This window comes from Canis lupus, chromosome 17, assembly GCF_011100685.1.
Source record: "Canis lupus familiaris isolate Mischka breed German Shepherd chromosome 17, alternate assembly UU_Cfam_GSD_1.0, whole genome shotgun sequence".
NCBI lineage: Eukaryota > Metazoa > Chordata > Mammalia > Carnivora > Canidae > Canis > Canis lupus.
Genome location: NC_049238.1, coordinates 35,662,960 through 35,680,507, shown reverse-complemented (window position 1 = coordinate 35,680,507; position 17,548 = coordinate 35,662,960). Strand labels below are relative to the sequence as shown.

At 40.7% G+C, this 17,548-nt stretch overlaps 1 protein-coding gene across 4 annotated transcripts in view; it reads right to left on the bottom strand.

The window, feature by feature from the left end:
* Nucleotides 1-17,548, bottom strand: part of ACOXL (acyl-CoA oxidase like) — a 348,079-nt gene that overhangs the window by 117,113 nt on the left and 213,418 nt on the right. For all 4 annotated transcript variants that reach the window (XM_038561425.1, XM_038561423.1, XM_038561424.1 and 1 more), the window contains one exon: nt 4,067-4,176. In XM_038561425.1, coding sequence (XP_038417353.1) covers nt 4,067-4,176 — 110 coding nt within the window. The remainder of the gene's footprint in view (nt 1-4,066; nt 4,177-17,548) is intronic.

The window sequence follows — 17,548 nt, the reverse complement described above, 5'->3', positions numbered from 1 at the left end:
GCCCTGTGCTGTTCAAACCCATGCTGTTCAAGGGTCAACTGTAAATGAATCAGTAGTTTAAATATTTCCCCAGGCCCAGATAGTTTTTAGATAACTCATCAAATTCTCCCACAAAATAAGAAGCTACTCCCAAAATAGCTTTATGAAACCAGTAAAACTTGATATAAATTCAAATCAGGGAACTACAAGAAAGGAAAACAGTAAGCTAATAAGTAAACAAAAACCCTAAAAACAACACTAGCAAGTCAAACTCAGGGAAATATAAAAATGACAATGCAGCATAACATAATTGAACATTTCTCAAGCGTGCAAGAGTAGCTTAACAGTAAAAGATTTATGAGGTGGAGCACTTGGGTGGCTCAGTGGTTGAGCGTCTGCCTTTGGCTCAAGTTGCGATCCCAGGGTCCTGGGATCCAGTCCCGCATCAGGCTCCCTGTGGGAAGCCTAATGCTCCCTCTCTTATGTCTTGCCTCTCTCTGTGTGTCTCATGAATAAATAAATAAAATCTTAAAAAAATATATTTATGAGGGTTATTTATCACATTAAGAAACTAAAGAAAAAATATTTCAGTAGATGCAAAAAATCATTTGCAGAAAAATTCAACACCTCGTAATGACAAAAATATGTTTAAAATAACAGTAAGTGGAGCTTCTTTAGGAAGTAAGGTGATTCAGAAACTTCAGTAAAGGTCACTTTTTTTTTTTTTCAAACATCATTCTTAATAGTGAAATGTTAAGCTAATTCTTTTTAAAACCAGGAATAAGACAAAAGAACACCTTCTACATAAAAAAGAATAAAAGGAATAGCAAGTGGAAAGAAACAAAAAATCATCATTTGCAGATGGTATGATTGTCTATGGAAAAACACTCAAGGAATCTACAGACACAGAAGAAATTATTTTTTATAGTCAGGTTTATATGCAAAAGTCAACTGCATTTATAATAAATGAGCAATGACAAAAACATAATTTTTAAAAAGTATTTCTTTTACAACAACAAAATCATAAAGTACCTAGTAGTAAATCTATCAAAGGATATACTATGTATGGAGAAAATTATAAATTTCTAGAAAACACTTAGAAGATTAAAATCTTTGAGGCAAGGATCAGTTTTGTAAATATGTCAATTTCTCTGCAAATCTATAGATTTAATACACTTTCAAAGAAAATTACAGATTTTTAAAAATTGTGGTAAAATATACATAACATAAAATCCACCATTTTAAACATTTTAAAAAATTGTGCTTAAATTCAATTTGCCAGCATATACTATAACACCTAGTGCTCATCTCACCACTTGCCCTCCTTAATGCTCCATCATCCAGTTACCCCATCCCCCCACGTAGCTCCCCTTCTGTAACCCTTTGTTTCCCAGAGTTAGGAGTCTCTCATGGTTTGTCTTCCTCTCTAATTTTTCACCACTCAGATTCCCCCTTTCCTTTATGGTCTCTTTCACTATTTCTTATAGTCCACATATGAGTGAGACCATATAATGATTGTCTTTCTCCGACTGACTTATTTCACTCAGCATAATACCCTCCAGTTCCATTTTAACCATTTTTAAGAGTGCAGTTCAATGGCATTAAGTACATTCATACTGTTGTACAACCATCACCACCATCCATCTCCAGAACTTTTTCATTTTCCCAAGCTGAAATGCTGTCCCCACTAAATAATAACACCCTGTTCTCTCCTCCTTCTAGGCCCCCCATTTTCTACTTCCTGTCTCCATGAATCTGACTACCCTAGATACCTCATAAAACCACGGTCATGGAATATTTTCCTTGTGTGCATGCAGGCTTTGTTTGTTCTTCTTCTTCTTCTTCTTTTTTTTTTTTTTTTTGTTTTTGGAGAAAACAAACAAACAAACAAACAAACAAACAAAAGAAACTTAACAAACTGATTCCAAAACTTATATGGAAGAATTGCAAAAGACCCAGAATACCCAACACAACTCTGAATTATATTTCAGACATAATAATATAATAATTATAAATCTAGTGTAATTGCAATAGTATATTGTTGGATTAGGATACACAAATAGTCTAGGAACAAAGTGACCCTGAAATAGACTCCCACATACATAGAAATATATATGAGTGCCAGAGCTGGCACTGCAGATCACTAGTAAAGGACAGTCATTTCAGTAAATGGTGCTGGGTCAACTGACAACCACTAAAAGAGGAAAAAATGAAATTAGATCCCTTTCTCACACTATAGACAAAAACTTCTAATGGATTCAAGAATTAAATGTGAAAGATGAAACTCTCAAGCTTTAAAAAATATATATTTCATGGTCTGAAAGTAGACAAGATGCAGCAAGTGTGGAGTATAAAAGATTGATACATTCCACTGAAAGTTAAGAACTTATGTTAAAAGACACCATAAAGACAATATAAGACAAGGCACAGACTTGTAGAAAAGAGGTGTAACATCTACAACAACAAAGGATAAAAAAAAACCACCCTAAAAATCGGTAAGAATAAAAAAAGAAAAAAAAAGAAAAAAGTGGCACAACACATGGACAGGCATTTCACATGAGAGGAAATATAAGTGGCAAATTAACTTGTGAAAGCATGTTCAGCTTTAACAGTAATAAGGAAAACGCAATTTAAAGCACGGCAAGAGACCTTTATGTATATATATATATACATACATACACAGTATTGACAAAATTAAGACTGATAAAAACCACGTGTTGGTGAGGACACAGTTCCACAGGACACATGCTGCTGGGGAAGGTATACATTTGTTTTTTTTTAATAATAATAAATTTATTTTTTATTGGTGTTCAATTTGCCAACATACAGAATAACACCCAGTGCTCATCCCGTCAAGTGCCCCCCTCAGTGCCCGTCACCCAGTCACCCCCACCCCCCTCCCTCCTCCCCTTCCACCACCCCTAGTTCGTTTCCCAGATTTAGGAGTCTTTATGTTCTGTCTCCCTTTCTGATATTTCCTACCCATTTAAATTTGTACAATGATTTTGAAACATAATTTGTTACTATCTAGTGAAGTTGAACATACTCCATAACACAGCAGTCTCACTCCTAGGTAATATGTACCTTTGAGGAGTGTTTTTCAAACAACATACCACAAATCACTAATGAGTCATGAAATCAGTTTAAAGCACTGAGATCAGTATTTTTAAAAAACAAAATTGAAGACTATCAGACACCATTTCAAATAGTAGGCTCAGCATTGTTTTGTGAGAGGTTTGCTTCAGTGGTGTCTGTTGGGTGTGTGTGTGTAGCGGGGGCTCTATGAATGTGTGGGCGTCAGTGGTTGGTGTAAAATTTATTTCTTATTCTGAGTCACAGCAACTAAATTTGAAGGTCCTGTAGAAACTCTTATACATATTCCCCAGAGAAAGCACAAGGTTTTTCAAAAGAGCTTTGTGCCAAGTATCAAAAACACAATTCAAATGTCCACTGATTTTGGAGATTAGAATGGATAAGTAAATTGGAGCATATACACATGATGAAATATTATAAACAAAGAGAACAGTTCTTTATCTACACATATCACAACTTTGATGAATCTTAGAAACAAAATAGAGTGAAAACAGGAAGCTACAGAATACCACATACATTACCCCTTATTTATCAAGCGTAAAGACGATACTAAAAAAAATCAATAAAAACAAGCTAAGACATGGATCTTGATGCCAAACTGCCTGGGATCAAATCCTAGCTCTTGTCACTCATTAGCATATGACCTCAGGTGAAATACTTAACTTCTATGCCTCAGTTTCCTCATTTGTGAAATGGAAATAATAATCTGCCTCATGGGGTCTTTAGGACTAAAATCTCTCAAGTGCTTGGAATAGTGAACACATAATAAAGAAAGAACAGGAGAAGAATGAGAACAGAATTAGCAATGTTCTGGTTCTTTGGTTAGGGAGTGGGTACATGAGCACTGATGCTACATATTCATGTATCTTTTGCATATTTGGAATATTTAAAATGTCAACAAGAGTGAGTTGTGCCACGAGAAGTTTCCATGCACTCAGGCTCAGTAATAAGACACTGCGGGCCAAGGATAGTGACAGCCGAAGCAGTTACATACCTGGTTCTCAGCTTGTCACTCCCAGACTCAGCCCAGTTTTGGAGGCAGCTGAAGAGTGGTTTCTCTTTATGCTGTTTGGTGTATTGAGCCAGCAGTTCCCGCACTACAACCTGTACAGACAGTTCATTTGTCAGTCATTTGTCAATATAAAAAAGTGCTAGAGTATCTTTAAATGCTATAGCCAGATAAGGTCTAGTTGCTTTTAGCAAACTCCTTGGAAGGAATCAAATATAAACCCCATCCTCTGGAGGCCTCTGTTTCCCATGGCAAATGTGTGGTGCTCACCCTACCACTATCAATCCCTCCCCTATTGCCAACTTGACCAACTAGCTACCTACTTACTGCTCTCTCTCTTGCCCAAGACATCAGCCTCTCATGTCAGTCCTGGGACCAAGTATTTCAGATGACACTTCAAATCAAACCTACTTGCCTTCCCTGAGCCAGACAGATGGATGGTCTGTTTTCTTTTTTGCCTCTAATATTCTCTGGTTGATTAGGCCTTTGGGAAACAGTATTAAAATGTATATATAAAACAAGCGCCATCAATCTTCTCCCTCAGCAGCTTTAAAGTTACAATTTGGCCCTAAAATACTGCGTGCTTTTCCAGTTTTGTTTAAAAAAGATGTCCATGTCTAGCCTGCTACAGATAGAGGCCCAGCTGACAGCAGCGACTGTTAGACATTTCTGTGAGACTACCTTGGGCCAGTCTGCCTACAAGCCTCTAGTTGATTGCCATGGTCGAGTGAGCCCAGCTAGGCAAGAAGAAGAATGACACCATGTGAGTCCAACCCAAATTGCTGACCCACACAACCATAATATAACAATTGTGTGTTGTTTTAAGTTACCCCATTTTGGAGTGGTTCATTACATAGTTAAATAGCTGATTCAATAAACACAAAACTAACCCTAGAATGTTTCCTTCTTTGTTTCAGATACGTTTATATTTTTATAGAGATTATATAAAATGTTATATACTTTCAATCAACAGTATATCTTCAATGATATTTTTGGTTTACATTGCTGTCTCTGATTCTAGTTATCTGTTTAATGGGTACATAATATTTTTGTTTGGAACCATCATAGCTAATTAAACATTCCCATTCACGTAAACATTTAGTTCATTTTCAGTTTTATACTGTCATTAACTACTTTGATATCAATATTTTCAGGCAAAAGGAAGTTATTGTTCCCCCATTTTTTTTTTTGGTTATTACCTGAAAATAAATCTGATGAACCCAACTGATGCAAAGTTCCTTATAAAGGGCCACCTCACATATAAGAGAGATGCTGGGAACTTGTCAAGGCATATTTACCTAAGGGAGCTTTATTAGCAGTGCAGAGTAGAGCTAGTCATGCAATTCATGGGACAGTCTCAACTAGCAGAGGACTACATGGCACCCAGTGTCCTTCTCAAAGTCATGTAGTCAAACCCATGCAGCCAACCGATAGCCCAGAGCCTAACTCAATTACCAAAGCTTTCAGGTTCTTCCCATCCCGGCCAATGGAAGGACTAAGCTCCCTGCCCCCAAAAGTTAGAGATGGCTGTAGGACTGGCTTTAAACCTGTGACATGCAAGGCTGGTGTGATGTTCCCAGTTGTGACAGGTCCCTAACCTGGGGCTTCAGTCTCTGCTGGAGGCTGCCACAATAATCCTAGGTATAGATGCATGCATTGTCCTCTATATTGTTATGCTTATTATAAATTGCTTTTGTTTCTTTGCAGTAGTGTGTTGAATTCTTGAAATTATATCTCTAGATAAGTTACATTATTCATGACTTTGTTTCAGGATAGTAAAGGGGGTGTTACAAAATATTTTTTATAAAAAAGAGGGCATTATGTCCAGTATGTTTAAGAATCACAGTAGAGGGGTGTCTGGGTGGCTCAGTCAGTTAAGCATCTGACTCTTGATTTCTGCTCACATAGTGATTTCAGGGTTGTGGAACTGAGCCCTGCATTGGGCTCTGTGCTAAGCATGGAGTCTGCTTGTCCCTCTCCCTCTGCTCCTCCCCCTGATCCTCTCTCTCAAATAAATAAAATCTTTTTTAAAAAAGGATCACAGGGGATCCCTGGGTGGTGCAGCGGTTTAGCGCCTGCCTTTGGCCCAGGGCGCAATCCTGGAGACCCGGGATCGAATCCCACATCGGGCTCCTGGTGTATGGAGCCTGCTTCTCCCTCTGCCTGTGTCTCTGCCTCTCTCTCTCTTTCTGTGACTATCATAAAATTAAAAAAAAAAAAAAGGATCACAGTACAGTACTATGGGTCAGAGGATGTGAACACTTTTATGGCTGCTGCTATAGAAAATAAGTATAAAAATCAAAACACTCCCAGCAAATAGTGGAAAATTAACTAACTTTAACTAGAATTAAAATTAAAATTATATAGCAATCGAGTTTCACTGACACATTAGGATTAAGATTTAAACGGTTTGGTTTTGCTAATCTATTACATTTATGATGGCTTTCACTCCATCTTTCTCTTGTTACAAGAGCAACATAATTCCAACCATTAAAAAATCCTTTCTCTGATTTCCACCTTTCCATATCTTTACCTTTGTCTATATTTCTTGATAGCATTTATTGCTGCCTGATGATATGGAGCAAAGCAACTTGTCTCTTGTCTTTCTACTGCCTGGGAGGTAAGTGCCAGGAGGTCACAGTTTGTTCATTCTTAGGCCGTCAGACAACGGACGACACAGAGTTGAGAGCAGAGGAATCTTTCTTGAATGAATGAATGAATGAATGAATGAATACATACATAAATAAATCCCCTTCCTGTTTTCAATATATTATCCAATCTGTTCAATTCCTTAACAATTTCTTTTAGCTACTGTCACTACTCCTACCTTTCCGATTTAAGCAACTTAAATCCGAAAAAAATTCACTCTAGCTAGAATTAAAATTAGAATGATATAATAATCCAGTTCAGATGCAACACTTTAGGGAAAAGATAGACAAATTGGGCTCCAGCAGATTAGTCATTTTAGATCTTTGCTCCCTTTTCTTTCCTTTTTGTTCCTTGCTCTTGGCATCTTTCCTCCTTTTCTAGGTCATAAGACAAAATATGATTTTAAAAATGAGTTTATTTCCTGCTGTTGATACTCCCTTAGTGAAAGATTAAATGATTGAAGCTATCAGCTACCATGGAGTTTGGGCATTACAGTCTCTAAATCCAATACTTTATTTGATAAATGACCTAGAGAGAGGAAAAGAGATCAGTCACCATCTTGACTGGGCATGCAACAAAAATGTGCTTGTTTTCACTCATATATATACATTTTTAATACACACATATACATATATACATTTTTAACTTCCTATTTTAAAACAATTATAGACCCACAAAAAGTTGAAAACCTGATATAGTACAGAGAGGTTTTATCTAGTCATCACTCAGTTTCCCTTCAGAGTGATATCTTACACAGCAATAGTGATTACCAAAATCAGGAAATTCAATACAATTTTCTTATAGTAGAAATTTCATTATTTGAGAGTGAACCCAGTAGTAGATCATTTTGTAAAGTGAAATATTATCTTTTTGCAATATAAGTGATTACATCCGTATCCAAGTCTGGTGTTTTGAATATTCACACCATATTTTCTTATGACAACTTGTGATGTTATTTCTTTCTAGGTGACTGTTTTTGTGGTCATGTTGTTTCTGTGGTTATTTACAGTTCTCTGGTTCTAAATATGAATACTCTATTTTATTCTATATACTTTATTAATCTCCAGTGCACCTGCTCAGGAGCCCCTTTCTTTTTTTTTTTTTTATAAATTTTATTTATTTATTCATGAGAGACACAGAGAGAGAGAGGCAGAGACACAGGCAGAGGGAGAAGCAGGCTCCATGCAGGGAGCCCAACATGGGACTCGATCCCAGGTCTCCACGATCATGCCCTGGGCTGAAGGCGGCGCTAAACCGCTGAGCCACTGGGGCTGCCCTCAGGAGCCCCTTTCTTAAGGGAACACTAAGAGACTGGGTAGTCAGAACAGCCATGGGCTTGCCTTTTTAAAAAGATCCCATCTGTAGGAGGAATCAAGCTAATCTACAGCCAACATTTGGAAACTATGAGTCTAAGCAATTGTGCAGAATAATGACATCATAAACATACATTTATAATGAATATCATATGCATCAGGCAACACTGATTATATAACATCAATAAAAGTTATTTTTTTATATCAAATGGCTTTTCAAGGCACCTATGAAGCAACTAGCATTTCTACATACTAAATATTTCACTGATTTATGCCAGGTACAGTGAAACTTGGATGAAAGTCTTAACAAGTGGTATCTCCTGCCAAGAGAGAAATATTGAGAGCCAATTAGAATAGAAAACACGGTGTCTAAGGAAAAGCCACCAGACATCATCCATTATGTAACAAGGAGGAGCCAGGAATTGGGGCTGCACTTAGGCTTGAACCACATAGGGTGATGGAGCCATTCAAAGTGGCAGTACTTATGATGGCACTGGGGTCCCCAATCATGCCCTAGGAAGAACTGGCTATGTAATTCAAAGCCCAGTGCAAAAGGAAAATGCAGGACCCCTTGCTCAAAAATAATGAAGCATTTTAAGATGGTGAGAACAGAGTGTTAAATCCAGCACAAGCCATTCTGAGTGCGAGATCACATATGACTGTCCAGGTTTCACCCCATGAGGCTGGATCCAGCCCTCAGGATCTCAGTAGGGCTGCCGGTCCCATATTTCTATTGCATCACCATCTGGCAACCGTAGGTTCCTGAGGGCAGTTCAGGTGTCACTCAGGGTATGAGACTGAAGAAAAAGCCAAGTGGACATGACTCTCCAAGCCCTTAACTTTTTCCTCTTTTAGGTGCTAGACATCCCATCATGGTGAAATTTCTTTGAGGAGAATCTTTAAAAGTTCTCTGGCTAGAAGAGAAGGAAGAGAGGAAGGGAGGGAGGAGAAGGGGAGGGAAGAGGGGGGAAGGGAGGGAGGAAGGGAGGGACAGGAGAGGTGAGAAGAGGAAGAGCTGTTTTAACACAGAAACCCACAAGTACAATGCTCTGAGTAATTGTTGGGCCTTAAACATGGATTTGAACTTTATACTTTAGGAGAATGGATAGATCCAAAGCAGTGATGTAAGCCCAGCAAAAATTGATGCACTGTTCAGTAAAACTTGAGGAGAGATCAGTTTTTTGGTTTGGGTTTTTTGTTTTGTTTTTGTTTTTGGTTTTGGTTGTTGTTGTTAAATCTGGGTCAAATTTAACTTATTTTCCCAAGGTTTCCTCCCAGTAGGAAATAAAGTACATCCCTGTGGCTTCCTTCCCTCATGCCACCCACATTTATGGAGCATGCACTGTGTGCAAGGCACCTACCATCTATATTGAGTAAAGTGAGGATTACAAAGATGAATAAGAAACATCTATCCCTCAAGTGGCACAGATAAGCTTCATTCATTTGTTCATTCATGTGTTTGATACCTAATAGTAACAGCTGCCTATTTTTTTTTAAAGCACTTACGAAGGCTAAGATCTGTTCCAAACTCTTTATGTGAAATGATTAATTTAATCCTCCTGACAAGTTTGAGTAGTTAACAGAATCATCCCATTGCTCAGATAAGACAACTGAGGCCTAGGGAGGTTAGGCAAGTTGCCAGGCTACCACAGCTAGGAAGCAGTGGAGCTAGAGTTTACACCCAGAGTCCATGCTTTTAATACTTCCACACCTACACTGCACTTCCTGTGTGCCAGGCGCTGTGGTGGGCATTGAGGGTACTGAGGGAATGCAAGAGCCCAGTGTGCTGGGGAGACAGTCAATAAGATAGAATAATGTGATGAGGGTGACAGAGGTAAACCTAAAGTTCACCAAGTACAGTGTCAGGTAGTGCACGGAGGGTCACTAGGAACCAAACCCCCCACGGAGGGTCATTAGGAACTAAACCCCTCAGACGTGACGTGATGCGAAAGTTCCACCACTGAGAAGGAACTGGGGAGCAGAGATGAGGGCTTTCACACTGTAGAAGGAGCACCTTTAAAGGGACAAGCTTGGAGAAGCATGGCCAGCCAAGGCATGCAGCCGGCAAGGGCTGGATGCCAAGAGCCTCGGCCGCCGGCCTAAGGAGCCAGTTCCATGCAGAGGGTGGTGCATGGTGAGCCCAGTGACCAGAGCGGTGGACCTGGAGGCTGAAGTGAAGGAGCAGGAGGCTGCCCGATGAGCCATCCTTGCTGTCGGAATTGCTGACCCTCAGAACCTACGGGTGCAATGAAGTGCTTGGGGTTATATGCCCCTGAGGTTGGAAGTTTGGCTAGTTTGTTAAGCAGCAACAAACAACAGGACAGGAAGTTCTTCTGGTCCCCATTCACTTTTTATCCTCTTCTTCCATTCTCTACCTCTCTTTTTCCCCTTCCCTCTTCTGGCTTCCCCTTCCCCTCCCTGACTTCCTCCTCTTCCTCCCCCTCCTTCTCCCCCTCTCTACCCCCCACTCCTTCCCTCCTTCTATACCTGCTTACTGACTTGCCTTTATTTTATTTTATTTTATTTTATTTTTTTACTTATTTATGATAGTCACAGAGAGAGAGAGAGAGAGAGGCAGAGACATAGGCAGAGGGAGAAGCAGGCTCCATGCACCGGGAGCCTGATATGGGATTCGATCCTGGGTCTCCAGGACCGCGCCCGGGGCCAAAGGCAGGCGCCAAACCGCTGCGCCACCCAGGGATCCCCTGACTTGCCTTTAAAAGCATCTTTAACCACCAGGCCTGACGCCGCTCCATGCACCTGGACCACATTAAATCAGGCTCTTCCTGCCATGTACTGTGGCTCTCACCCAGGACTGCCATAGCCCCAGGCCACACAAGGCTCTCCTTCCACAGATTTGACTCAGTCTTCTGCTTTGGTGCTGGACAGAGCCTTCTTGCTTCCTGCCTCCACCTTGATTTAGACTCTGCTTCTGGAAACACTGCCCATAGCTACATGGAAAGCCCCTTGCCTGGTGCAACCCAGGTCAGGCCCTTTGCATCACATGTACCCACTTTTGCATCACATGTAAATAGATGCATTTACTGAGCATCTATTACATGCCCTGTACTATACTGGCAACAAGTTAACATTACTGAGCTTTTCGGTATATGTGCCAAAACCACAGTTAACGCTTTGCCTGTGCTTTCTCATTTAATCCTCATAACACCCCTATTATAGAGCCTCGTTATCACCCCCACTTTTAAAATGTGGAAAGGGGGCCTCAAAGAAACAAGGAACTTGTGTCTCTATTTCATGTTATATACATAAACCTCTATATAAATATGGATTATATTAAATAAACTATAAATAAATTGATGAATACATTGACCGTGGAATTTGTAATCAAATGGAGAATAAGCAACAATAGGACACAGCCTTGAGTGAGCCCCTACTGTGTGCTGAGCATGTGATGGGAGTAATTACAATGTCCTACAAGGTGTGGATGATGCCCAGGGTGCAGGTGGGGGCTCAAAGAGGTTAGGTCAAGGGTTTCACAATCTGTCAGTGTGGGGAGGCCTCCCTCCCTGGTCCCCAAGGAGGCTTTCCTCCAGAGCCCCTCCTTTGCAGGTTTTGTAGTGACAGATCCTATGTGAGGACTTTGTGTAGCCAGAGGTCAGTCCCAAACCCTCAAGCCTAGCAGGCAAACTTTCAGTGTGCTGGACTGCAAGAAGGGAACTCTTAAATCTTACCCCCTCCCTCTCCTCACTCCTCCCCAGGGATGGCCATAGCCTCATCCATCAGCTTCTGGGGCCATGTTTGCTAAAGCAGAAGCTTTCAAAGGAGGTAAGCAAGCTAGGATTAAGAGGTCTGCACTTACTGAGTGCCGGGCCCTGTGGCTCAATGGCTTAGTGCACCCCACAGACTTATTTTCTTTGACCTCCCTCTGCCCACCCTTCCACAGTAAAAACAAATGATATGTTTTCTCTTTCCTTGAAAAATTGGAATTTCTGGGAAGCCTGAACTCATGTTTCCTTGAGGCAGCAGTCAGTGGGAAGAAAGCAACAGCATCTCCCCAGAGATGGCAGGGCTCCCCATCTGTCCCAGTCTCCACTGAGCTCTGAGATTTAAGGGGCCTGCTTCAGTTACTTGAGTCTTTGCCCTGATCTGATCTGATCTGATGATCCTGGTGTGGGTTCATCCAAGGATCCCAAGGATCCCCATGCAGCCAGTGTAAGGAACCTGGGAGTGGACCCCTGACCCCCTACCTCTGCCCTTTCCTATTTCCTGTCCTCGTAAATCAGCCATCTGTGGCAAGCCCAGTTCTCTTTGAATGGTGGAGCCCAGCTCAGGAGGATACCTACTTTGTAGTACAGATGCTACCTGTTAGCTGTCTGTGACTAGTTGCCATTGGCCCGCACAAAAGCTTTGCTTTCTGGCCCACACTTTCTGCCACAAAAGAGGTGAAAAATGCTCAGTGCTCATCCCCAGCTCCCATGCAGCCAAGTCCTGGCCAGTGGGATCTCAGAGGAATTTAGCTGAGGGCTTCTGGGCAAGGTTTCCCAAATGCCCCCTAAGATGCAGATGAGACCTCTCAGGAACCACTCCAATGTTGTTGGAGTGGAATGCTGGAAATAGGCTCAGGCCTTGAAGGGCAGAGAGGCCACTGAGCCAGCTCTGGGTTTTACCAAGGAGGATGATACATGTTCCTAGAGTTTAGGCCATATTGGTGGGAGTTGTGTTACACGCAGCCAACTGTGTCCTGACTGGTAACCCCATTGGTCGTTGGGTCCAAGTTGAACTCTCTGACTCTAGTTTGTCCACTTTCTTTTTTAAAAAACATTTGTTTATTTTATTTATTTATTTTGAGAGAGAACATGAGCTAGAGAGAGAGAGAGAGAGAGTGCCAAGTGTGAGCACAAGCCGCAGGAGAAGCAGAGAGAGGCAGACTCCTGGCTGAGCAGGGAGCCTGAGATGTGGGACTTGATCCCAGGAGCCCTGGATCATGACCTGACCTGAAGACAGACACTTAACCAACTAAACCACCCAGGACCCTAGTTAGTCCACTTTCCTCAGTGCAGGGGCTGCTGCCGCTGTCTCAAGTTTTCTCAGCCCTATCCCCCTTGCCTTCCCTCCTGCTCCATGCACACCTTTCTGCCTCTAGCAGCAAATTTCCCTGTATTGCATACACATGTCTGGCCTCTCCTGAAGCCCACCCCCTAGCAAAAATGTAATGTCTACTGTAGTTGGAGTAGATATTACTGGTATACTTATTTTCCTTTATTCAAATGGAAAAGTAACTGAAGTTTTAAATCTGTGACTACATAAATAAATGGTGATGTCAAAAAAAGAAATCCTATGAAGTTTTCTATGTCTTGAGTAATGCACAAACCCTTTCTGAAGGAAAACAAAAATTCTCCTTAATCCTCAATGTTGACTTAAGTTGTTTCAAATCATAATGTTACTTAAACATGTTAAAACATTTAACTAGATATAAACACCTTATGTTTGTGGCTCTTGTTCAATTATAAACTATGAAATTAAATACAAGCAAAACTATAAAACTAATGAGATTCACATTAACAGCCCTCATAACATGTGGCAGACTGTTCTGCAGCATAACTTGGCCCTCCCGGACTGTGCAGGTTCCCTGGATGGGTTATGCTCACGCCTCTGACGGCTGGGGGGAAAGAGGCCCTACTCGTTCTAGTCTCTGACTACGAAATCCTCCTTCAGCAGCACATCATAGCACCCCTCAGCCTTCATTATTTTAGTCATAGGAAACTTACATCTGTTCTTTCTTTGTTGGTTTCTAGTGACCAAGGTGATATTATCTGTTGCCAAAGGGCTTGTAAATATGAAGATGGAGGCCAGAATCCCATGGCAGTCCCTGGTTGTAGTTGTCATCCAGACAATCTACATAACTCACTTAGACTATTTCTGTTTAGATTATCATCAAAACAAATAATTAACACATTCTCATACAGAACTCATAGATATCAACTTGAAAAATAGTGCCAAAACCAATCTCACCGTACAGAAAATGAAGTCACTTTGGGGAGTGGAGAAGTAAAGTTAAACAAGTGGGCCATATTCAGAAGGCTCCCTTTCTCCAAAATCTCACACATGGGGCCCTTGGGGAGAGCTTTCAATATCTAGATGCTAAAACATCTGGTTTTGAAAAAAACTGGTGCCAGCTTTGTGTATTGGTCATTGGATTTAGAAATAGAAAAATAGAATGCCTGTTTGAGTTAGTTTGGTTAGCTTTCCTAAGAGTGCATCACCCCAAAGTCTTTCCAAATTCCCCCCAAATGATCACATTTTGTAAATGCTTCATGTCAGTTCTATCCCCTAAGCAGATCTTCAAGCTGTCCTCCTCACTCCATTTCAATGACACCATCCTGGCCTTGGACACCACCATCTTCCTCAAGGGTGAAACTCAGTTCCAAGCATACTCTTGGCTGCTCCACCCATGGCCTTCACAGTCTTCACTAGGCCAGCCCCTGCCTGCCTCTTTGGTCTTATTTCACACACCTCTCCTTAGTTTTTGCTGCCATCATTGGAGATGATTCTAGGTGTAACTTCCCATCTGTAGGTCTTAGGGAAGTCCCTTGAATCATCTGCTGCTGATTCTGTGAGGTCAAGCAGGTCTTCAGCTTACCTCATTGTTCTCTCTCTCCAAGAGCCTTCAGATTGGGAAGGCAGCTGATCCTTCAGGTAAATAGACATGTCATCCATAGCCCCATCAACTCTGTACCAGTGGCTCCTCTTGCCATTCAGATCTCAGGCACTTTAGAACTGATGCTCTATGGCCCTGTGATTGGCCTTGACCCAAACTTCACCTCTGATTTTAGGGGTATCTGCACTTTTCTCCTTTTGCCATCTCAACCTCTACCTAATGCTCAGCTACAACCAGAAGGTTGAGACCCCAGAAAGGATGTTATTTCTGGTTTACTGTGGTTTACTGTTTTCAGTCCAGGTTCAGCAGCCTGAGGTCCTGTCCTCACTTCACATCATATTGGTCCCAAGGCCCCATTCTAGCACCCGAGATCCTGATTGTCTGGGAGAAGAATGTGGAACTCTCTCCAGTGGTGGGGTTGGGGAGAACACCAAGGCTAGAGGGTGAGGGGTGTGCATGTGTGTGCATGTGTGTGCATGCATGTGCGTGCATGTGCATGTGTGTTTGAGAGAAAGAGAGAGACACTGGCCTTTGTTCTCTCTCTCAGAGAGGACTTCCTTTCTGTGTTATTTCTTCATTCCTTCTCTTTCTTCATTTTCATATTTAAAGGAGAGATTTTAAAGAAAATAGTTTTTAAATATACTTGATTTTTAAAATTCAAGCCATACTAAACAGTCTTAAATAAAAAGTAAAGGTCTCTTGCTCAATCCCTTTCTTCTAGAACCTCACTCCAGAAATAGCTGTTTTTTTTTTCTTAAAGATTTTATTTATTTATTCATGAGAGACAGAGAGAGAGAGAGAGAGGCCAAGACACAGGCAGAGGGAGAAACAGGCTCCACGCAGGAAGCCTGACTTGGGACTCCATCCCAGGACTCCAAGATCACACCCTGGACTGAAGGTGGCGCTAAACTTCTGAACCACCTGGGATGCCCCAGAAATAACTGTTTTTAAGTGAGGTTTGTTCTGTTAGAAGAAGAAGCTTCTAAGCGTCAAGTTGAAACAGATTCTCATGTCATGTTTTAGTCTGCTTCATATCTGGAGCATGCTTTTCTTGAGTGGTTTTGTTTTTCCTGAATTCTTAATGGACTTGCTCCCTCCACCGCCGCCTTGTTTCAAGAAGAAACATGTGCCTTTTCCATCACATCACTAAGCTCTTCCTGCTTTTTAATCATTCTATTTGTGGAAACAAAACCATTACCTTCTGAAGACATTCTTTTTGATCCCTCTGACTTCCTGTTCTAATTGGGATTAATTGTGTCCAAGGCTCACCACACCACTATTATCCAGGTATTTATACATACTCCTCCTGGATCAGCTCCAGAAAGTATACATGTCTTTATAATTCTTAATTCCCTTTATGCCTTTATGCAGTTCATCTACAAGTAATGTTTTTCAGAAAGTGTATAGAGGGTAAACTTATTGAGCTATTGAATATCTGCAAGTCTTAATTTGTCTCATATTTGATAGTTTGGCTAGCTATGAAATTTTACATTCAGGATAACTTTCTTCTGAATTCTAAAGGCGTTCTTCCATTTTATTCTAGACCCTTTCCATTCAAAATGAGTTCCGCAGACCAGCAGCCTCAGCATCACTTAGGAGCTTTTTGGAAACACAGAACCCCAGAGCCACCCCAGAATCTGAACGTGAACAGGATCTCCAGGGATGTGTGGGTACATTAGACTGGAGATGTGCTGTTCCAGCCTTCAGCACTGCTACTAAAAGGGCTAAGTCAATATGATCTCTTTTCTTGGCAAATAATATAAAGTGTTTTTTTTTTTTTTCAGGCTAAGTTTTGGGTGCCCTCTCTTTGTCCTTACCCAGCTATCTGAAATTCTCCAGGCTGTTTTTAGGCTATGACCCTTTCCAGTGGGTCCTGCCAATTTAAAGACTTATGCATTTCTTCAGATCTGGGAAATTCTCTTCTTTTATTTCTCTAATTTTGTCTGCCTCTTTGTATTCTCTATGTACTCTTCCAGGAATGTCTTGATTTCCTAAATTGATCATCCATATATTTTATTTCCTTTTTATTTCCTTTCACTTGTTTTTTTTCAGATCTTCATTCTGAAAAGTTGTTTTCTCACATTTATCCTTTAGTGAAATTGTAAAATTTTATAAACATCTAACTTTACTATGTTTCTTTACACTATGGTTACTATGGTTTAGTGTAATGCTCATTTTTCATAGCAGACTGTTCTTGTTTTATGGATGTAATGTTGTCACAATCTCTAAGGATACTAATTAGTTTTCATTTCTCTATTTTGTTCCTTCCAGTGCCAGCAGTTCTGTTTGTTCATCTTGATCCTTCATTTTCATTTGTTGATTTTCCTTAAATGTCTAATCATCCTTATTAGAAAATATTATGGAATTATTGTTCATTTGCTTAGGTATGATGATAGTAAGACAGTAAGAAATTGTCTTTATTTTAGAAAATGAATGAACTTTTTACAGATGTCTGCAATTTACTTTCACATGGCTAGACATGCACACACAGAGAGAATAAGAAAGAGGATATTTAGGGGCGCCTGGGTGGCTCAGTCAGTTAAGCATCCAACTCTTGATTTCTACGTAGGTGATGATCTCAGGGCCTTGAGATTGAGCCCTGTGTTGGGCTCCACACTGGGCATGAAGCCTGCTTATGATTCTCTCCTTTTCCTTCTGCCTCTCCACCTTTCCCCTCCCCCCTCACATGCACATAGACTCTCTCTCTCTTAAAAAAGAAAGAAGAAAAGAAAGAGGACATTTAAATATAGCAAAGTATTAACACTTGGAAGTGGAGAATTTACCCAAGTGGAGAGTATAATCCAAGTGTTATTGTACTAGTCTTTCCATTTTTCTCTTGAAGTTTCTGCTTGAAAACTTTCCAAGTAAAAGTTGGAAATAAGAAAA